The 24,972-nt window shown below is 48.2% G+C and overlaps 1 protein-coding gene across 1 annotated transcript in view; it reads left to right on the forward strand.

Moving 5' to 3' along the window:
* The window catches only part of SCARA5 (scavenger receptor class A member 5), a 339,153-nt gene that overhangs the window by 307,461 nt on the left and 6,720 nt on the right, over window positions 1-24,972 (forward strand). The window contains exon 8 of the mRNA XM_069728448.1: window positions 18,872-19,066. Within this exon, the coding sequence (XP_069584549.1) occupies window positions 18,872-19,066 (195 nt within the window). The remainder of the gene's footprint in view (window positions 1-18,871; window positions 19,067-24,972) is intronic.

The following is a 24,972-nucleotide window of genomic DNA, read 5'->3' on the forward strand; positions in this document are numbered from 1 at the left end:
ACACACGAGAACACACAGCTCCCTCTAGTGGTAACACACGAGAACACACAGCTCCCTCTAGTGGTAACACACGAGAACACACAGCTCCCTCTAGTGGTAACACACGAGAACACACAGCGCCCTCTAGTGGTAACACACGAGAACACACAGCGCCCTCTAGTGGTAACACACGAGAATACACAGCTCCCTCTATTGGTAACACACGAGAACACACAGCTCCCTCTAGTGGTAACACACGAGAACACACAGCGCCCTCTAGTGGTAACACACGAGAATACACAGCTCCCTCTATTGGTAACACACGAGAACACACAGCTCCCTCTAGTGGTAACACACGAGAACACACAGCTCCCTCTAGTGGTAACACACGAGAACACACAGCGCCCTCTAGTGGTAACACACGAGAACACACAGCGCCCTCTAGTGGTAACACACGAGAATACACAGCTCCCTCTAGTGGTAACACACGAGAACACACAGCGCCCTCTAGTGGTATAACACACGAGAACACACAGCTCCCTCTTTTGGTAACACACGAGAACACACAGCGCCCTCTAGTGGTAACACACGAGAACACACAGCGCCCTCTAGTGGTAACACACGAGAATACACAGCGCCCTCTAGTGGTAACACACGAGAACATACAGCGCCCTCTAGTGGTAACACACGAGAACACACAGCGCCCTCTAGTGGTAACACACGAGAACACACAGCGCCCTCTAGTGGTAACACACGAGAATACACAGCGCCCTCTAGTGGTAACACACGAGAACATACAGCTCCCTCTAGTGGTAACACACGAGAACACACATCGCCCTCTAGTGGTAACACACGAGAACACACAGCTCCCTCTAGTGGTAACACACGAGAACACACAGCGCCCTCTAGTGGTAACACACGAGAACACACAGCGCCCTCTAGTGGTAACACACGAGAATACACAGCGCCCTCTAGTGGTAACACACAAGAACACACAGCGCCCTCTAGTGGTAACACACGAGAACATACAGCGCCCTCTAGTGGTAACACACGAGAACATACAGCTCCCTCTAGTGGTAACACACGAGAACACACAGCGCCCTCTAGTGGTAGCACATGAGAACACACAGCTCCCTCTAGTGGTAACACACGAGAACACACAGCTCCCTCTAGTGGTAACACACGAGAACACACAGCGCCCTCTAGTGGTAGCACATGAGAACACACAGCGCCCTCTAGTGGTAACACATGAGAACACACAGCTCCCTCTAGTGGTAACACACGAGAACACACAGCGCCCTCTAGTGGTAACACACGAGAATACACAGCTCCCTCTAGTGGTAACACACGAGAACACACAGCGCCCTCTAGTGGTAACACACAAGAACATACAGCGCCCTCTAGTGGTAACACACGAGAACACACAGCGCCCTCTAGTGGTAACACACGAGAACACACAGCGCCCTCTAGTGGTAACACACGAGAACACACAGCGCCCTCTAGTGGTAACACACGAGAATACACAGCGCCCTCTAGTGGTAACACACGAGAACACACAGCGCCCTCTAGTGGTAACACACGAGAACACACAGCTCCCTCTAGTGGTAACACACGAGAATACACAGCGCCCTCTAGTGGTAACACACGAGAACACACAGCGCCCTCTAGTGGTAACACACGAGAACACACAGCGCCCTCTAGTGGTAACACACGAGAATACACAGCGCCCTCTAGTGGTAACACACGAGAACACACAGCTCCCTCTAGTGGTAACACACGAGAACACACAGCTCCCTCTAGTGGTAACACACGAGAATACACAGCGCCCTCTAGTGGTAACACACGAGAACACACAGCGCCCTCTAGTGGTAACACACGAGAACACACAGCGCCCTCTAGTGGTAACACACGAGAATACACAGCGCCCTCTAGTGGTAACACACGAGAACACACAGCTCCCTCTAGTGGTAACACACGAGAACACACAGCTCCCTCTAGTGGTAACACACGAGAACACACAGCTCCCTCTAGTGGTAACACACGAGAACACACAGCGCCCTCTAGTGGTAACACATGAGAACACACAGCTCCCTCTAGTGGTAACACACGAGAATACACAGCGCCCTCTAGTGGTATAACACACGAGAACACACAGCGCCCTCTAGTGGTAACACACGAGAACACACAGCGCCCTCTAGTGGTAACACACGAGAACACACAGCGCCCTCTAGTGGTAACACACGAGAACACACAGCGCCCTCTAGTGGTAACACACGAGAATACACAGCGCCCTCTAGTGGTAACACACGAGAACACACAGCGCCCTCTAGTGGTAACACACGAGAACACACAGCTCCCTCTAGTGGTAACACACGAGAATACACAGCGCCCTCTAGTGGTAACACACGAGAACACACAGCGCCCTCTAGTGGTAACACACGAGAACACACAGCGCCCTCTAGTGGTAACACACGAGAATACACAGCGCCCTCTAGTGGTAACACACGAGAACACACAGCTCCCTCTAGTGGTAACACACGAGAACACACAGCTCCCTCTAGTGGTAACACACGAGAATACACAGCGCCCTCTAGTGGTAACACACGAGAACACACAGCGCCCTCTAGTGGTAACACACGAGAACACACAGCGCCCTCTAGTGGTAACACACGAGAATACACAGCGCCCTCTAGTGGTAACACACGAGAACACACAGCTCCCTCTAGTGGTAACACACGAGAACACACAGCTCCCTCTAGTGGTAACACACGAGAACACACAGCTCCCTCTAGTGGTAACACACGAGAACACACAGCGCCCTCTAGTGGTAACACATGAGAACACACAGCTCCCTCTAGTGGTAACACACGAGAATACACAGCGCCCTCTAGTGGTATAACACACGAGAACACACAGCGCCCTCTAGTGGTAACACACGAGAATACACAGCTCCCTCTAGTGGTAACACACGAGAACACACAGCGCCCTCTAGTGGTATAACACACGAGAACACACAGCGCCCTCTAGTGGTAACACACGAGAACACACAGCTCCCTCTAGTGGTAACACACGAGAACACACAGCGCCCTCTAGTGGTAACACACGAGAACACACAGCGCCCTCTAGTGGTAACACACAGATGTCAATAGTGTCAGAAATGAGACCACACAGCGCCCTCTAGTGGTAACACACGAGAACACACAGCGCCCTCTAGTGATAACACACGAGAACACACAGCGCCCTCTAGTGGTAACACACGAGAACACACAGCGCCCTCTAGTGGTAACACACGAGAACACACAGCGCCCTCTAGTGGTAACACACGAGAACACACAGCGCCCTCTAGTGGTAACACACGAGAACACACAGCGCCCTCTAGTAGTAACACACGAGAACACACAGCGCCCTCTAGTGGTAACACACGAGAACACACAGCGCCCTCTAGTGGTAACACACGAGAACATACAGCGCCCTCTAGTGGTAACACACGAGAACACACAGCTCCCTCTAGTGGTAACACACGAGAATACACAGCGCCCTCTAGTGGTAACACACGAGAACATACAGCGCCCTCTAGTGGTAACACACGAGAACACACAGCTCCCTCTAGTGGTAACACACGAGAACACACATCGCCCTCTAGTGGTAGCACACGAGAATACACAGCTCCCTCTAGTGGTAACACACGAGAACACACAGCGCCCTCTAGTGGTATAACACACGAGAACACACAGCGCCCTCTAGTGGTAACACACGAGAACACACAGCGCCCTCTAGTGGTAACACACGAGAACACACAGCGCCCTCTAGTGGTAACACACGAGAACACACAGCGCCCTCTAGTGGTAACACATGAGAACACACAGCGCCCTCTAGTGGTAACACACAAGAACACACAGCGCCCTCTAGTGGTAACACACGAGAACACACAGCGCCCTCTAGTGGTAACACACGAGAATACACAGCTCCCTCTAGTGGTAACACACGAGAACACACAGCTTCCTCTAGTGGTAACACACGAGAACACACAGCGCCCTCTAGTGGTAACACACGAGAACACACAGCGCCCTCTAGTGGTAACACACGAGAACACACAGCTCCCTCTAGTGGTAACACACGAGAACACACAGCGCCCTCTAGTGGTAACACACGAGAACACACAGCGCCCTCTAGTGGTAACACACGAGAACACACAGCGCCCTCTAGTGGTAGCACACGAGAACACACAGCGCCCTCTAGTGGTAGCACACGAGAACACACAGCTCCCTCTAGTGGTACCACACGAGAACACACAGCTCCCTCTAGTGGTAACACACGAGAACACACAGCGCCCTCTAGTGGTAACACACGAGAACACACAGCGCCCTCTAGTGGTAACACACGAGAACACACAGCGCCCTCTAGTGGTAACACACGAGAACACACAGCTCCCTCTAGTGGTAACACACGAGAATACACAGCGCCCTCTAGTGGTAACACACGAGAATACACAGCGCCCTCTAGTGGTAACACACGAGAACACACAGCGCCCTCTAGTGGTAACACACGAGAACACACAGCGCCCTCTAGTGGTAGCACACGAGAACACACAGCGCCCTCTAGTGGTAGCACACGAGAACACACAGCTCCCTCTAGTGGTACCACACGAGAACACACAGCTCCCTCTAGTGGTAACACACGAGAACACACAGCGCCCTCTAGTGGTAACACACGAGAACACACAGCGCCCTCTAGTGGTAACACACGAGAACACACAGCTCCCTCTAGTGGTAACACACGAGAACACACAGCTCCCTCTAGTGGTAACACACGAGAATACACAGCGCCCTCTAGTGGTAACACACGAGAACACACAGCGCCCTCTAGTGGTAACACACGAGAATACACAGCGCCCTCTAGTGGTAACACACGAGAACACACAGCTCCCTCTAGTGGTAACACACGAGAACACACAGCGCCCTCTAGTGGTAACACACGAGAACACACAGCTCCCTCTAGTGGTAACACACGAGAACACACAGCGCCCTCTAGTGGTATAACACACGAGAACACACAGCGCCCTCTAGTGGTAACACACGAGAATACACAGCTCCCTCTAGTGGTAACACACGAGAACACACAGCTCCCTCTAGTGGTAACACACGAGAACACACAGCGCCCTCTAGTGGTATAACACACGAGAACACACAGCGCCCTCTAGTGGTAACACACGAGAACACACAGCGCCCTCTAGTGGTAGCACATGAGAACACACAGCGCCCTCTAGTGGTAACACACGAGAACACGCAGCTCCCTCTAGTGGTAACACACGAGAACACACAGCGCCCTCTAGTGGTAACACACGAGAACACACAGCTCCCTCTATTGGTAACACACGAGAACACACAGCTCCCTCTAGTGGTAACACACGAGAACACACAGCGCCCTCTAGTGGTAACACACGAGAACACACAGCGCCCTCTAGTGGTAACACACAGATGTCAATAGTGTCAGAAATGAGAACACACAGCGCCCTCTAGTGGTAACACACGAGAACACACAGCTCCCTCTATTGGTAACACACGAGAACACACAGCTCCCTCTAGTGGTAACACACGAGAACACACAGCTCCCTCTAGTGGTAACACACGAGAACACACAGCGCCCTCTAGTGGTAACACACGAGAACACACAGCGCCCTCTAGTGGTAACACACGAGAATACACAGCTCCCTCTAGTGGTAACACACGAGAACACACAGCGCCCTCTAGTGGTAACACACGAGAACACACAGCTCCCTCTAGTGGTAACACACGAGAACACACAGCGCCCTCTAGTGGTAACACACGAGAACACACAGCGCCCTCTAGTGGTAACACACGAGAATACACAGCTCCCTCTAGTGGTAACACACGAGAACACACAGCGCCCTCTAGTGGTATAACACACGAGAACACACAGCTCCCTCTTTTGGTAACACACGAGAACACACAGCGCCCTCTAGTGGTAACACACGAGAACACACAGCGCCCTCTAGTGGTAACACACGAGAATACACAGCGCCCTCTAGTGGTAACACACGAGAACATACAGCGCCCTCTAGTGGTAACACACGAGAACACACAGCGCCCTCTAGTGGTAACACACGAGAACACACAGCGCCCTCTAGTGGTAACACACGAGAATACACAGCGCCCTCTAGTGGTAACACACGAGAACATACAGCTCCCTCTAGTGGTAACACACGAGAACACACATCGCCCTCTAGTGGTAACACACGAGAACACACAGCTCCCTCTAGTGGTAACACACGAGAACACACAGCGCCCTCTAGTGGTAACACACGAGAACACACAGCGCCCTCTAGTGGTAACACACGAGAATACACAGCGCCCTCTAGTGGTAACACACAAGAACACACAGCGCCCTCTAGTGGTAACACACGAGAACATACAGCGCCCTCTAGTGGTAACACACGAGAACATACAGCTCCCTCTAGTGGTAACACACGAGAACACACAGCGCCCTCTAGTGGTAGCACATGAGAACACACAGCTCCCTCTAGTGGTAACACACGAGAACACACAGCTCCCTCTAGTGGTAACACACGAGAACACACAGCGCCCTCTAGTGGTAGCACATGAGAACACACAGCGCCCTCTAGTGGTAACACATGAGAACACACAGCTCCCTCTAGTGGTAACACACGAGAACACACAGCGCCCTCTAGTGGTAACACACGAGAATACACAGCTCCCTCTAGTGGTAACACACGAGAACACACAGCGCCCTCTAGTGGTAACACACAAGAACATACAGCGCCCTCTAGTGGTAACACACGAGAACACACAGCGCCCTCTAGTGGTAACACACGAGAACACGCAGCTCCCTCTAGTGGTAACACACGAGAACACACAGCGCCCTCTAGTGGTAACACACGAGAACACACAGCGCCCTCTAGTGGTAACACGAGAATACACAGCGCCCTCTAGTGGTAACACACGAGAACACACAGCTCCCTCTAGTGGTAACACACGAGAACACACAGCTCCCTCTAGTGGTAACACACGAGAACACACAGCTCCCTCTAGTGGTAACACACGAGAACACACAGCGCCCTCTTGTGGTAACACACGAGAACACACAGCTCCCTCTAGTGGTAACACACGAGAACACACAGCGCCCTCTAGTGGTAACACACGAGAACACACAGCGCCCTCTAGTGGTAACACACGAGAACACGCAGCTCCCTCTAGTGGTAACACACGAGAACACGCAGCTCCCTCTAGTGGTAACACACGAGAACACACAGCGCCCTCTAGTGGTAACACACGAGAACACACAGCGCCCTCTAGTGGTAACACACGAGAACACACAGCGCCCTCTAGTGGTAGCACATGAGAACACACAGCGCCCTCTAGTGGTAACACACGAGAACACACAGCTCCCTCTAGTGGTAACACACGAGAACACACAGCTCCCTCTAGTGGTAACACACGAGAATACACAGCGCCCTCTAGTGGTAACACACGAGAACACACAGCGCCCTCTAGTGGTAACACACGAGAACACACAGCGCCCTCTAGTGGTAACACACGAGAACACACAGCGCCCTCTAGTGGTAACACACGAGAACACACAGCGCCCTCTAGTGGTAACACACGAGAACATACAGCGCCCTCTAGTGGTAACACACGAGAACACACAGCTCCCTCTAGTGGTAACACACGAAAACACAGCGCCCTCTAGTGGTAACACACGAGAACACACAGCTCCCTCTAGTGGTAACACACGAGAACATACAGCGCCCTTCTAGTGGTAACACACGAGAACATACAGCGCCCTCTAGTGGTAACACACGAGAACACACAGCGCCCTCTAGTGGTAACACACGAGAACACACAGCGCCCTCTAGTGGTAGCACATGAGAACACACAGCGCCCTCTAGTGGTAACACACGAGAACACACAGCGCCCTCTAGTGGTAACACACGAGAACACACAGCGCCCTCTAGTGGTAACACACGAGAACACACAAGCCCTCTAGTAACAATGCGCCCCCCAGAGATAACATGCAGCACTGCATGACAATAGACAGAACACTCCACATCCACTAGTGACAAAACACATGGAGTCTGCCTGGGGGCCGGAAGAAATTACATGGTGGGCTGAAGGTTCCCCACTCCTGCTTTACTGGATTCAAAATGGCTGGAAAGGGGTCAAAAATGTTTATAAATATTAAAATTCGCCTGCCCCTGATCTGCTTTCTTCACTCCGGTCACTGGATCATGTTTGGCGTCTGTGATGCCGGGTGCCAGTAGATGCCAAGGATGCCCAGTGCCCGGACCATTTCCTGGCCAAACGTAATCGGACCGCCAGATTCAGATTTCAGCTGATTCGCCCATCATTGACACATATATAACCGTAACCGTTCCCCCTCTTTACCGCTATACATTGTGCATTTTTTACACTGGGAGTAGACGTATGTCTATATAGTAGCAGATATCGGAGAAAACTCTACAACTCCGAGTAGAAGAAGTAACGATTGTAAACAGTCCTCGGACCGCACGGTGTAATACCTCATTTCTCCAGTGGTGGCGCTGCAGAGAAAGTGAACACCTGCCTTTTTGATCAATCTTAGATTGTCAGCTGATTGATGAGAAGACTGTGATCAGGATATTTTCGGGGGAACCTTTCTAACATAAAATAATTTGTTTTGGGCCGGACAAAGGAAATTTTCACAAGAAAACAGGACACATTCCTTCCAGAAGACGAACATCGAAAATGAAACGAGTCTTTGCTGTTTATTGCGGGAGGTGACATCATGTGGTTTCATGTCGTAGTAATAGTTTCACTGACACCTCCACCTCCCAACCTGGACATGGGAGAAATGAACGGAACTTTTCAGAAAGGTTTAGTTCTTCCAAGGTTCCATTCACAGGTGGTGGAAGATGCGGGCACCTACTTTGTGCCAACGGCTAGAAGGCACAGCCGTACTCAGGTAACCGGCTCTAAGTCATTTTCATTTCCATGTTAGATGCCAATTTGTACAATGGAATTAGTCACTAGGTCAGACCCCTTTAATTTTTTCTTACTTAAAGGGGCCATGGAGCGAGCTATAAGACCTCACGTGTCACCTTCAGACTCAGTTTTTGGTACAAAAGTGTCTTACCTGAGGAAATGGTATTCATGAGGCTCTCCTGACTCTCCCCTTTACATTAACCAGTGGCAAAGAAAGATTGGGCATGTTGGATTTTAACATGTCTGATCCTTGTATCTGGCAACAGTTTATTACCTAAAAGGTAAGTGTCTCTCTTAAAGGAGACATGAAAGATCTGTATGTCTACAGTCACTACTGCAGAGACAGGTGTCATCGGTGTCATTGATCAAAGGGACTTTTTGGGCATTACAAAAAAAAGTCCATCACTCTCATGCAAAAATATAGGACTTATGCCATCTAAACATCACTGTTTCGAAAAGTGTTATAAATTCTTCAGCAGCAAAAAGGGTTAAAGAAAACTTTAAAAAAGTTGGAAATGTTCTGGAGTTTCTGTTCTTTGGAGCTTAATGTGATGATTAGGAAATCCTCCGGGAAGACTTTCATCACCACGAAGACTTGAGCTTCGCATAGACTGATGCTCCGTAGGCTCAAGGTCAATCTTCTGCACTTATCGGGAAAGCCCTGATGAAGGGTTTATTAAGTTCCTCTGTGGCAGGTTTACGGCTGATGGATATAACCTCTGGGCTGTGGCACCTGTACCAGAGAGCGCGCTCTTCTATCCCAGGCTCCGAGCTGGCGCAGCTCAACATAAAACAGTTTTATTGGTCCCAAAGAGATCCCTAAAGGAAACTGCTTTTACGAGCTGTTTGGCAGGACAACTTGTTGATCCAATAAGATATTGTTTTTAAGAATCTGCGGGTGGTGTCCTGCGGGCTTAACCCTGCGAAACCACTGACGCAGAAACTGAGCTGGGTACTACGTGTCTAGAAAGAAGGAGCTCGTCTTCACGAGTCCTCCCACCACTTCCCCCGTGGATATAGATGTGGACATCATCTCCATTACAACAGAAGGAGCTCGTCTTCACGAGTCCTCCCACCACTTCCCCTGTGGATATAGACGTGGACACCATCTCCATTACGACAGAAGGAGCTCGTCTTCACGAGTCCTCACACCACTTCCCAAGTGGATATAGATGTGGACACCATCTCCATTACGACAGAAGGAGCTCGTCTTCACGAGTCCTCCCACCACTTCCCCTGTGGATATAGACGTGGACACCATCTCCATTACGACAGAAGGAGCTCGTCTTCACGAGTCCTCACACCACTTCCCAAGCGGATATAGATGTGGACATCATCTCCATTACGACAGAAGGAGCTCGTCTTCACGAGTCCTCACACCTCTTCCCCCGTGGATATAGACGTGGACACCCTCTCCATTACGACAGAAGGAGCTCGTCTTCATGAGTCCTCCCACCACTTTCCCTGTGGATATAGACGTGGACACCCTCTCCATTACAACAGAAGGAGCTCGTCTTCACGAGTCCTCCCACCACTTCCCAAGCGGATATAGATGTGGACATCATCTCCATTACGACAGAAGGAGCTCGTCTTCACGAGTCCTCACACCACTTCCCAAGCGGATATAGATGTGGACATCATCTCCATTACGACAGAAGGAGCTCGTCTTCACGAGTCCTCACACCTCTTCCCCCGTGGATATAGATGTGGACATCATCTCCATTACGACAGAAGGAGCTCGTCTTCACGAGTCCTCACACCTCTTCCCCCGTGGATATAGACGTGGACACCATCTCCATTACGAAAGAAGGAGCTCGTCTTGACGAGTCCTCACACCTCTTCCCCCGTGGATATAGACGTGGACATCATCTCCATTACGACAGAAGGAGCTCGTCTTCACGAGTCCTCCCACCACTTCCCAAGCGGATATAGATGTGGACATCATCTCCATTACGACAGAAGGAGCTCGTCTTCACGAGTCCTCACACCTCTTCCCCCGTGGATATAGACGTGGACATCATCTCCATTACGACAGAAGGAGCTCGTCTTCACGAGTCCTCCCACCACTTCCCCCGTGGATATAGATGTGGACATCATCTCCATTACAACAGAAGGAGCTCGTCTTCACGAGTCCTCCCACCACTTCCCAAGCGGATATAGATGTGGACATCATCTCCATTACGACAGAAGGAGCTCGTCTTCACGAGTCCTCACACCACTTCCCAAGCGGATATAGATGTGGACATCATCTCCATTACGACAGAAGGAGCTCGTCTTCACGAGTCCTCACACCTCTTCCCCCGTGGATATAGATGTGGACATCATCTCCATTACGACAGAAGGAGCTCGTCTTCACGAGTCCTCACACCTCTTCCCCCGTGGATATAGACGTGGACACCATCTCCATTACGACAGAAGGACCTCGTCTTGACGAGTCCTCATACCTCTTCCCCCGTGGATATAGACGTGGACATCATCTCCATTACGACAGAAGGAGCTCGTCTTCACGAGTCCTCCCACCACTTCCCAAGCGGATATAGATGTGGACATCATCTCCATTACGACAGAAGGAGCTCGTCTTCACGAGTCCTCACACCTCTTCCCCCGTGGATATAGACGTGGACATCATCTCCATTACGACAGAAGGAGCTCGTCTTCACGAGTCCTCCCACCACTTCCCAAGCGGATATAGATGTGGACATCATCTCCATTACGACAGAAGGAGCTCGTCTTCACGAGTACTCACACCTCTTCCCCCGTGGATATAGACGTGGACACCATCTCCATTACGAAAGAAGGAGCTCGTCTTGACGAGTCCTCACACAACTTCCCAAGTGGATATAGATGTGGACACCATCTCCATTACGACAGAAGGAGCTCGTCTTCACGAGTCCTCATACCTCCTCCCCCTGTGGATATAGACGTGGACACCATCTCCATTACGACAGAAGGAGCTCGTCTTCACGAGTCCTCCCACCACTTCCCAAGTGGATATAGACGTGGACACCATCTCCATTACGACAGAAGGAGCTCGTCTTCACGAGTCCTCCCACCACTTCCCCTGTGGATATAGATGTGGACACCCTCTCCATTACGACAGAAGGAGCTCGTCTTCACGAGTCCTCCCACCTCTTCCCCCGTGGATATAGACGTGGACACATCTCCATTACGACAGAAGGAGCTTGTCTTCACGAGTCCTCCCACCACTTCATACGTGGATATAGACATGGAAACCATCTCCATTAAGAAAGAAGGAGCTCGTCTTCACAAGTCCGCCCACCACTTCCCCTGTGGATATAGACGTGGACACCATCTCCATTACGACAGAAGGAGCTCGTCTTCACGAGTCCTCCCACCACTTCATACGTGGATATAGACATGGAAACCATCTCCATTAAGAAAGAAGGAGCTCGTCTTCACAAGTCCGCCCACCACTTCCCCTGTGGATATAGACGTGGACACCATCTTCATTACGACAGAAGGAGCTAGTCTTTACGAGTCCTCCCATCACTTCCCCTGTGGATATAGACGTGGACACCATCTCCATTACGACAGAAGGACCTCGTCTTCATGAGTCCTCCCACCACTTCCCCCGGATATAGACGTGGACACTATCTTCATTACGACAGAAGGAGCTCATCTTCACGAGTCCTCCCACCACTTCCCCCGTGAAAATAGACGTGGACACCATCTCCATTATGGCAGAAGGAGCTCGTCTTCATGAGTCCTCCCACCACTTCCCCCTTGGATATAGACGTGGATACCATCTCCATCACTGGAAACTTTTTATTCTCAAGTTGTTCCTCAAATAGCTTCATCCACCTCCCAACACCACCCTACCACCGAGTAATGGGCCCCTGAGATGAGAACTTGTCCTCCAAGAAATGGGAAGAGTGGGCTTCTATATTGACTTGGCTATGGGGTCCTGTCCCCCATTTGTTACTCATCACCAATTGTTGTTTTTAATGTCAGTCATCGGCTTTGCTGTCGGCCATATTGCGAGCTCGTTCGGTTTGCAGCTAACTCTTTTGACCAGACATACAAGTGCACTGTCAATTCACTCGAGCAGGCACATGCGGAGGACAGAAGATAGAAACCTGCCTGAACAAAAGGGTCTGGCTTTGATATTCATCATGTCTGGTCCTCATTCCTGGAGACATCATCTGTTGCAAGAGAAAAATATAAGTCAGTACTTGCAAAATATTCGGAACTGGCCGACCTTTCGATGGAGTCCTCCCCACCTTCAACTAAATAAACAAACACCATGTTTGCCCTGGTACCCAAATCTGGAGCAGATGATCTGTTGACCATAGAATCTGTGAAAACAGCAATGTAATAAAATTTAATAAAAGAAACAAAATAATGTATAAAATATATACTAATCCCTACAGGGATACATAAAAAAAGAGAAAAATTAGGGGCCACACATATAAATTATTGCTAATTGGAACAGAATAAAAGAAAAACCTCTAGACAGACGATTACCGTCTCGGCCTCACGTGTAGTTAGGACCTTGGCCAATTACCTACGTAGACAAAAAAGGAAAGTCAGATTACAAATCATTGGCAAATTTGCCAAATATTTTTGAGAAATTATTCATTTTAAAAAAAGTTTTCTTTTCGTAGCAAAATGTAAAAATGTAAAACAAAAAAGCATGGAAGGCGCAAAAGCCCAAAATCAAGGCTGATGTATCAGCAATTTTTGGAGTCAAAGTTTGGACATTTTTAAGATTGCAGCAAAATTCATGACGGTTTTTTGCTCTCATTTCTATCTTCGTTTTTTTCAGACGTCATGATTTTTTAAAAAATTTTCTTCGATAATGTGGCCGTGGGTTTCGTGACCTAGGTGTTATCAGACTTTTCAAAATGTCGCAAAGTTTTACCGCAATGGTGCTGCATTAGCGGTGTACAAAAAAGGGATTTTTTTTGGACGGGGGGGAGGGCGCAGTTTGAGGACTAATTGAAAGGGTCTTGCTAAATTGTACTTAAAAAAAAAACGCAAATAAAAGCAAAAGAGAAAAAATAGAAAAACGTCTTTGTGCCAAGTTCATCAAACATTGTGCCGTATTGAAGAATTGGTCTCATCGGAAGTAGAGCATGTTAACACTGAGGCTTGTGATTGGTTGCAGCGGTCAACGCAACATCATCATTTCAACTATTAGCAAAGACCCCTAGAGTAGGGGTTCAGGAGCCGAGACCCCACCCATATTCTGGGCGAATGTTATACTGCAGATCCTATACAGGGAGAGGCCGTCATTTCAGCTTTGTTACAGGTGACAAATACAACTCCGCTACACTGGGCGAACTCAGCTCTGCTACATGTGTAGTGTGCGTCATATAGTGGAGAGCCGGCCTCCTCCCGTACTCCGGCTCTGCGCTCTCTCCTGTCCACTCTCTGGCCGATCACCAAGACTCCACACCGTCCAATATGTCTAATGCCGAGACCGCGGCCAAGAGAAACTACAACACGGCACAAAAATAAGCGCAGGAAATATTAGACTGTTCCCATCATACAGAATAACAGAGCTCAACGTAATCTGTGCAGATCGTACACAGCACCGACACCACACGGCCTGTCAGAGCCTCATACACCGAGAGAAAAGGAGACCTCAGAGCGGAAATCACACAGCGACACTCAGTGATATGGTTCACATGATCATTACATCCTGTATTATACACCAGAGCTGCACTCACTATTCTGCTGGTGCAGTCACTGTGTACATACATTACATTACTGATCCTGAGTTACATCCTGCATTATACCCCAGAGCAGCACTCACTATTCTGCTGGTGCACTCACTGTGTACATACATTACATTACTGATCCTGAGTTACATCCTGTATTATACTCCAGAGCTGCACTCACTATTCTGCTGGTGCAGTCACTGTGTACATACATTACATTACTGATCCTGAGTTACATCCTGTATTATTCTCCAGAGCTGCACTCACTATTCTGCTGGTGCAGTCACTGTGTACACACATTACATTACTGATCCTGAGTTACATCCTGTATTATACCCCAGAGCTGCACTCATTATTCTGCTGGTGCAGTCACTGTGTACATACATTACATTACTGATCCTGAGTTACATCCTGTATTATACCCTAGAGCTGCACTCACTATTCTGCTGGTGCAGTCACTGTGTACATACATTAACATTACATTACTGATCCTGAGTTACCTCCTGTATTATACTCCAGAGCTGCACTCACTATTCTGCTGGTGCAGTCACTGTGTACATACATTACATTACTGATCCTGAGTTACCTCCTGTATTATACTCCAGAGCTGCACTCACTATTCTGCTGGTGCAGTCACTGTGTACACACATTACATTACTGATCCTGAGCTACATCCTGTAATGTAATGTATGTACACAGTGACTGCACCAGCAGAATAGTGAGTGCAGCTCTGGAGTATAATACAGGATGTAACTCAGGATCAGTAATGTAATGTATGTACACAGTGACTGCACCAGCAGAATAGTGAGTGCAGCTCTGGAGTATAATACAGGAGGTAACTCAGGATCAGTAATGTAATGTATGTACACAGTGACTGCACCAGCAGAATAGTGAGTGCAGCTCTGGGGTATAATACAGGAGGTAACTCAGGATCAGTAATGTAATGTGTGTACACAGTGACTGCACCAGCAGAATAGTGAGTGCAGCTCTGGGGTATAATACAGGAGGTAACTCAGGATCAGTAATGTAATGTATGTACACAGTGACTGCACCAGCAGAATAGTGAGTGCAGCTATGGAGTATAATACAGGAGGTAACTCAGGATCAGTAATGTAATGTATGTACACAGTGACTGCACCAGCAGAATAGTGAGTGCAGCTCTGGGGTATAATACAGGATGTAACTCAGGATCAGTAATGTATGTACACAGTGACTGCACCAGCAGAATAGTGAGTGCAGCTCTGGGGTATAATACAGGAGGTAACTCAGGATCAGTAATGTAATGTATGTACACAGTGACTGCACCAGCAGAATAGTGAGTGCAGCTCTGGGGTATAATACAGGAGGTAACTCAGAATCAGTAATGTAATGTGTGTACACAGTGACTGCACCAGCAGAATAGTGAGTGCAGCTCTGGGGTATAATACAGGATGTAACTCAGGATCAGTAATGTAATGTATGTACACAGTGACTGCACCAGCAGAATAGTGAGTGCAGCTCTGGGGTATAATACAGGATGTAACTCAGGATCAGTAATGTAATGTATGTACACAGTGACTGCACCAGCAGAATAGTGAGTGCAGCTCTGGGGTATAATACAGGATGTAACTCAGGATCAGTAATGTAATGTATGTACACAGTGACTGCACCAGCAGAATAGTGAGTGCAGCTCTGGGGTATAATACAGGATGTAACTCAGGATCAGTAATGTAATGTATGTACACAGTGACTGCACCAGCACAATAGTGAGTGCAGCTCTGGGGTATAATACAGGATGTAACTCAGGATCAGTAATGTAATGTATGTACACAGTGACTGCACCAGCAGAATAGTGAGTGCAGCTCTGGAGTATAATACAGGATGTAACTCAGGATCAGTAATGTAATGTATGTACACAGTGACTACACCAGCAGAATATTGAGTGCAGCTCTGGGGTATAATACAGGATGTAACTCAGGATCAGTAATGTAATGTATGTACACAGTGACTGCACCAGCAGAATAGTGAGTGCAGCTCTGGGTTATAATACAGGATGTAACTCAGGATCAGTAATGTAATGTATGTACACAGTGACTACACCAGCAGAATAGTGAGTGCAGCTCTGGGGTATAATACAGGATGTAACTCAGGATCAGTAATGTAATGTATGTACACAGTGACTGCACCAGCAGAATAGTGAGTGCAGCTCTGGAGTATAATACAGGATGTAACTCAGGATCAGTAATGTAATGTATGTACACAGTGACTGCACCAGCAGAATAGTGAGTGCAGCTCTGGAGTATAATACAGGATGTAACTCAGGATCAGTAATGTAATGTATGTACACAGCGACTGCACCAGCAGAATAGTGAGTGCAGTTCTGGGTATAATACAGGAGGTAACTCAGGATCAGTAATGTAATATATGTACACAGCGACTGCACCAGCAGAATAGTGAGTGCAGCTCTGGGGTATGTCTGGTGGGGATCCTTCTGTATCTTGATGTGTTGGTAGTTGGTCCCTGATACATATACATTGTCCTGTTATAAGTTAGTATTTTTTCTGTATTCGTGTCCTTTTCTTTTGGTAATTCCTCAATCATGAGAACATGTCATTGATACATTGATCTTGTTACATTACCGTTCGGCGTTGCCTTTTTTTTGTTTTTTTGCACCATTGCGCCGTTTTCTTACTAGACACTCACTTATCCATCAGCTGTACATATGTGCATGTATGATCCCGGCTGTGTGACATAATGACCTCGAGCGGTGTACATGGCGTACAGCTGGTGCCGCCCCTCCCCCGATGTCTAATACAAACCATGTGTCAGTCATCCTCCAATAAATGAGTGCGGCTCATTATCGCTCGCCATGCGTTACATGGTCTCCCTTAAAGGGCTCCTCCTCACCTCAATCGGAAAATCAAAAAACCTTCATGGCTGATTTTTATATCATTGCTCCTGCTGAGCTTGTGATGGTCTCGTGCTCTCCACAGATGGTCTCCCATGTATCTGCACTGAGTACCTGTCTGTCCATTATTCTTGTGGATAAAAGTCTGCGGGTGGATAGCCCCTTTAATGGAAACATCATTGTTTGCCGGGGGCAGTAATAAATGTAATAATAATATCCCTGGTGGTCTAGGGCAGTATAAGGGTACGAAAACCTACGTAGTAGCCTAGAATCGTGACGTGGTTAAAATTAAACTTTCATGATGGTCTTTAGCAGTAAAGTATTAAAAGTTAAGTCCCTGGTGGTCTAGAGGAGTGAAAGGTTTTATAATATCCCTGACAGTCTGGGGCAGAAAAATGGTTAATGGTGACGTCCCTACTCGTCTAGACCAGGAAATGGTTTAATACTAATAACCCAGTGGTCTAGGACTGTAAATGGGCTTTAAAAATAGACCTGGTGGTCTAGTGCTGTGAAAAAAAAAATCTTGGTGGGTTAGGGCTGTAAAATGATTAAAAGTTAATCCCCTCATGGTCTAGACTAATGAAAAATGTAATAAAAATAATATCCCTGGAAAAATGTAATAAAAATAATATCCCTGGTGGTCTAGAGAAATGAAAGGTTTAATACAATTATCCCTGTTGGTCTAGAGCAATGAAAAGTTTAATAAATAATATCCCTGGTGGTCTAGAGGAATGATAATTTTAATAAATAATATTCCTGGTGGTCTAGAGAAATGATAATTTTAATAAATAATATTCCTGGTGGTCTAGAGGAATGATAATTTTAATAAATAATATTCCTGGTGGTCTAGAGAAATGATAATTTTAATAAATAATATTCCTGGTGGTCTAGAGGAATGATAATTTTAATAAATAATATTCCTGGTGGTCTAGAGGAATGATAATTTTAATAAATAATATTCCTGGTGGTCTAGAGAAATGATAATTTTAATAAATAATATCCCTGGTGGTCTAGAGCAATGAAAAGTTTAATAAAAAATATCCCTGGTGGTCTAGAGCAATGATAAGCTTAATAAAAAAAAATATCCCTGGTGGTCTAGAGAAATTAAAACTTTAATAAAAGTATCCCTGGTGGTCCACAGCAATGAAAAGTTTAAAAATAATATCCCTGGTGGTGTAGGGCAATAAAGAGATTAATAAGTAATTCCCTGGCGGTCTAGAGTGCGTCTAGTGAAAGTTCAATCATGAATCAGGAGGATCAGGATGAACAGTATTAGAACTTTTATGTAAAGCATAATTATCTGTTTTTTTTTTTTCCCCCAGCGTCGGCCGAGGAAGGGCTGGTACGACTGGTGAACGGATCTGGTCCTCATGAAGGACGCGTCGAGGTGTACCATGACAAGCGCTGGGGTACGGTGTGCGACGACGGTTGGGATAAGAAGGACGGAGATGTGGTGTGCAGGATGCTGGGCTACAAGGGAGCGGAGGAGGTGTACCGGACCGCCAAATTTGGCCAAGGTAATTTGGCGTCTTTTTGTCTACTCCATAAAAACGTTAAACTCATTAGTAAAGACAACAGTCCCATCAGGTAGGGTTCTCCCGACACTTACTATTCTGTTAATTGGCCCTTAGCCTGATGTGATTGTACCTTTAATTAAACCATTGGAATTCTGCTGCTACTTGTCTCCAGTCACATCCAGAGCTGCGTTCACACTACTGCTGCCTGACACATACCAGCAGGTCATGTTCTGCTGCTACTTGTCTCCAGTCACATCCAGAGCTGCGTTCTCACCACTGCTGCCTGAGACGGAGCAGCAGGTCATGTTCTGCTGCTACTTGTCTCCAGTCACATCCAGAGCTGCGTTCTCACCACTGCTGCCTGAGACGGAGCAGCAGGTCATGTTATCAGCACCTAGTGTGAACCTTACAGATTCTATACTGTGCCACAGACAGCAGAGTGTCAGGGAGAATTGTGAGAATTGTGAGCGCAGCTCTGGAGGTGACTTTAGTAATTGGCACAAGATCAGTAACAAGGAGAAGTTACCGGATTATCAGCGCTGGATGAGGCCTGGACCTGGTCAAGTGACCAGGAGGGTCTCATTCATTCACAGACAGCAAGCAGAGGTCTGGGGAAGAAAGAGTTAACGATAAAGCTGCCAACTGTGGGCTTTCTATCAGGACATCACATGGGGGGCAGCTTTGGGGGATGAGGTGTAGTAGTGGTCCCCCGTGGTCACATGATGTACCCCAGCAATCAGTGGGGGGCTCTTACTGATTATTACATGACGGTCCGCGAGCTACGAGTTTCCCCGGCCCTAAAGGTTCTCGACGTGAAGGAGGAATTTGTTGTTTTCTGAGACTCTGGCAGCCGCTTATCTCCTCCACCAGCGCTGGATTTTCTGGACTAGCAGATGGCAGTCTGTGGGACTTTATGGACTATCAAATGCCAGGCTGTTGGACTTTCTGGACCATCGGATGCTGGGCTGTTGGACTTTCTGGACCATCGGATGCCAGGCTGTTGGACTTTCTGGACCATCGGATGCCAGGCTGTTGGACTTTCTGGACCATCGGATGCCAGGCTGTTGGACTTTCTGGACCATCGGATGCCAGGCTGTTGGACTTTCTGGACTATCGGATGCCGGGCTGTTGGACTTTCTGGACTATCGGATGCCAGGCTGTTGGACTTTCTGGACCATCGGATGCCGGGCTGTTGGACTTTCTGGACTATCGGATGCCAGGCTGTTAGACTTTCTGGAATATTGGATGCCGGGCTGTTGGACTTTCTGGACTATCAGATGTCGGGCTGTTGGACTTTCTGGACTATTGGATGCCAGGCTGTTGGACTTTCTGGACCATCAAATGCCGGGCTGTTGGACTTTCTGGACTATCGGATGCCAGGTTGTTGGACTTTCTGGACTATCGGATGCCAGGCTGTTTCACTTTCTGGACCATCGGATGCCAGGCTGTTGGACATTCTGGACCATCGGATGCCGGGCTGTTGGACTTTCTGGACCATCGGATGCCGGGCTGTTGGACATTCTGGACCATCGGATGCCAGGCTGTTGGACTTTCTGGACCATCGGATGCCGGGCTGTTGGACTTTCTAGACCATTGGATGCCAGGCTGTTGGACTTTCTGGACCTTTGGATGCCGGGCTGTTGGACTTTCTGGACCATCAGATGCCAGACTGTTGGACTTTCTGGACTATCGGATGCCAGGCTGTTGGACTTTCTGGACCATCAGATGCCGGATTGTTGGACTTTCTGGACCATCGGATGCCAGGCTATTGGACTTTCTGGACTATCGGATGCCGGATTGTTGGACTTTCTGGACCATCGGATGCCGGGCTGTTGGACTTTCTGGACCATCGGATGCCAAGCTGTTGGACTTTCTGGACCATCGGATGCCGGGCTGTTGGACTTTCTGGACCATCAGATGCCGGATTGTTGGACTTTCTGGACCTTTGGATGCCGGGCTGTTGGACTTTCTGGACCATCAGATGCCGGATTGTTGGACTTTCTGGACCATCGGATGCCAGGCTGTTGGACTTTCTGGACCATCAGATGCCGGATTGTTGGACTTTCTGGACCATCGGATGCCGGGCTGTTGGACTTTCTGGACCATCAGATGCCGGATTGTTGGACTTTCTGGACCATCGGATGCCGGACTGTTGGGCTCCGACGCTCCGAGCTGTCTACGCTCTGGTCTCCAGGATACACACACATTAGTATATATGTGTGCGGCCCGTGTCTTCCCACCAGGTGGGATCCATTAGGGTCCGGACTGCGGAGGGCCGCAGCACATAATGGGGGGTTTCCTCCCGTGTAACGAGTCGCAGCGCCCGGAGCGCTCGTTACTTTCTCCGGGGTCGTCATCTAATTACTCGCCAGGAGACGTCGGCTGTGAACGCCCTGTTCAGGCCCCATCCATAGACTGGCGGCCTGGACACGTGCGGAAATAGTAAACCGCGCAGCTCGGAGGTTTGCTCCGCAGATAAAGATCTGGGGCTGAACATGTGGGTGATTGCAAACAAATCCCGGGTGATTGACAGCGGCGCGCAGCGAGTGCGGCGGCGGCGGCTTTGTAGAGCTCCTCGTATCTGGGTTACAATCTGAGGACTGTAAACAGAGGAGGCCGCTGCGACTTTATACAAATCACCACGAATCGCGCGGGATGCGGCCCGCGGGGTGTGCGGTGTACTCGCTATAGCGCCTGTCGCCCCATGCTTGAGGAGCGGGCATTGGGGTTCATGCCCCAATCTGGAAGACAAAACCACCAAACCGCAACATTGAGCCAATTTTTTGACCGTAAACCGAAACCACAACAGTGACCCCATTATTATATCTGCTCCCAAAATGATACAATGTGATGCCCCTCTAAAAGGGAATTTGTAGAAAAAATGGGGACAGAGGAGTATGGAAGGGATAAAGGGGTCTGGAGGGGATGGGGGATTCTCTAGGAGAGGGACAGAGGACTCTGGAGAGGACAAAGGGGTCTGGAGGAGGTCAGAGGTTTCTGTAGGAGGGAGACATGGTTCTGGAGAGAACAGAGAAGTCTGGAGGGAACAGAGGAGTCTGGAAGGGACAAAGGTGCCTAAAAGAGGGGAACAGAGGAGTCTTGAGGGGACTTTGGAGTATGGAGGAGTCTGAGGAATATGGAGGAGAACAGGAGTCCAGAGGCAACAGAAGAGTCTGGGCAGAACAGTGGAATTTGGAGGAGAACAAAGGAGTCTGGAGGAGGGGAACAGAGGAGTCTGGACGGAACCGAAGAGTCAGGAGTGAAAACAGTCTCGAAGGGACAGTGGGGTATGAAGCAGACAGACTAGGAGAGTCTGGAGAGGACAGAGGAGTCTGGAGGAAAAGAACAGAAGAGTATGGATGGAACAGAGGCATCCGTAGAGGAAAGTGGGGTATGAAGAAGACAGAGGATTTGGGAGCAGATAGAAGAGTCTGAGGACACCTCCTCTATCCTCTAGGAAGCTCATGGTCACGGAGTCACTCTCCATCAGCTCCTCACTTACCAGACTGGCAGAACGAGGGCAAGATAATTGCATCTAACATGTCCCTGATGGGGACTTTGGTATCATTCAGTGGCTGCCACCCCGGGACCACCTATACGATGGAATCCTATAAGAGGTTTTAGGACTTTACTGGACTTGGATCACAATTAAACATCTCCTAAATCCTCCTGGATCTCAGACCATCACCGGTCGGACACCATTATATGTTCCTAGCCGGCACTTTCCGTGACTTCTCCTTCTTCGGCACAGAACGAGACTTGATCCGAGCGCTGTTTATACTAAGTGATTGGTGACGGCTCAGTAATGAGACCTGCAGGACGCAGATGGAGTGGAGTTTATTACCATTAATTGTAATTAATAAACATAACGCTGCTCCATTCCCGAGAGGCCGAGGGGAGGTGTTGGCAGGCGCATTCATTCTGGGAGCCGGTAACGAGCGGATACATTTCTCATTACGATGTTGTCTTAAAAGGCATGAATGACAATTAGCAACCAGTTATATGAAACACCGATCAGCAGCATTCGGGAACACGTCAAGGTCTGCTCACCATGATGAGGACATCATCCAATATTTGAGATTTTCAAAAAGAGCTCTGACTCGGTGGTGGCCGTACTTCCATGGCCAAAGCTCTGTTCCTTGACCCAGGTACTAATTCTTCTTGCAGAGATCAAGAAAAAGTTTAGAAAGTCAACCGGCCAAATCTCCCATGAGAAACATCTCAAACAAATCAAATCAGAAGCATACTCTGTACTTACGAGAACTGGATAAGGATGAGGACTGGATAAGGACGAGGACTGGATAACGGCGAAGACTGGATAAGGATGAGGACTGGATAACGAGGAGGACTGGATAATGAGGAGGATTGGATAAGGACAAAGACTGAATTGGCTGATAAATTGCTCATGATCCTTTGGCTATCTACAAGAGACAGCGAAGGGAACTTTTTTTTTATTTTGGAGGAGAGACATTTTAGATGCTCGAGAAACTGCTGAAGAAGTCCTACTAATGACCGGAGGGAGCCCTTCACCATGAAAGTATTAATCATTAAGCCAAATATTGAAGCTGGAAGACTCTTCTAGCAACTTCCTACAAACAGACGTACTATTATGACCTGATCCAGTGAATGGACCTGAACTTCATACTTGTTAGTATTTCGAGCTGACCTTAGCCAATACCCGGCTCCTCTGCAATACCAATGTCCTCGATAAAGACCATTATTGGTCAAAATGTTGGACCTTCTCTTGCCGGATCAAAATAAAGTATTAACTTATTGCATCAAGATCTTCGTTCTTCATCATCATTTCAGTGCTGAGGTTTTTCTCAACATGAAATCAGGACCGCGGTCCTTTCATCAAGCAAGTACACTTCAGGGTCAAGCAGTGCAGTTATTTCCTCCAAGATACTGATGGCTTTGGTTACAGAAGAATTTCTAAACTACCGACGGTTCCAGTGAGCACCTTCCTGGGTCACAATCCAGAAGTGGAAACAACATCATTTCACCATAAACCGGCCACAACTAGAAGCTCCCCGAAAATACTGTATTGAATACTGTTCGATATTTATTTCAGCATCTGTATATTTCACCAGCTTCTTGTGTCGACATTAGTCTGACTTTAGGTGATACTTTCGGTAACCTGGCACCTGTGGTGCTGAAAAGTATCAGTGGAAAATTTTGGGCACCCTTGTAGATTTGTGTGCTCTGATAACTTTGACCAAGGTTTCAGACCCTAATTAGCCTGTTAGTGTTATGTCTTGTTCACTATCACCGTTAGGAAAGGTCAAGTGATGCAAATTTCCCAGCTTTATAAAAACCCAGCCTCCTCTAAGTTTGTGCCAAAAACAGCAGCCATGGGTTCATCTAAGCAGCTGCCTGGCACTCTGAAAATGGTGGTGGCCCACAAAGCAGGAGAAGGCTATAAGAAAACGTAAAGTGTTTTCAAGTTGCCCTTTCCTCAGTTCCAAATGTAATTAAGAAATGGCAGTTACCATGAACAGTAGAGGTCAAGATAAGGTCTGGAAGACCAATCAAAATTTCAGTGAGAGCTCGTAAGATTGCTAGAGAAGCAAATCAGAACCCCCGCTAGACTGCAAAAGACCTTCAGAAAGATTTAGTAGACTTTGGAGTTGTGCTACATTGTACTATTGTTCAAAGAAACCTGCACAAATATGGCCTTCATGGAAGTATCATCAGAAGAAAACCTCTCCTGCGTCCTCACCATAAAATTCAGTCTGATAAGAATGCAAAAGAACATCTAAACAAGCCTGATGTATTTTGGAAACAAGTCCTGGGGACCAATGAGGATAAAATAGAACTCTGTCCACAATGATCAGAGGTATGTGTGGAGAAAAAAGGGCATAGAACTTCAGGAAAAGAACATCTCGCCCACCATTAAGCATGGGGGT

The sequence above is a fragment of the Ranitomeya imitator genome, chromosome 5, assembly GCF_032444005.1.
Source record: "Ranitomeya imitator isolate aRanImi1 chromosome 5, aRanImi1.pri, whole genome shotgun sequence".
NCBI lineage: Eukaryota > Metazoa > Chordata > Amphibia > Anura > Dendrobatidae > Ranitomeya > Ranitomeya imitator.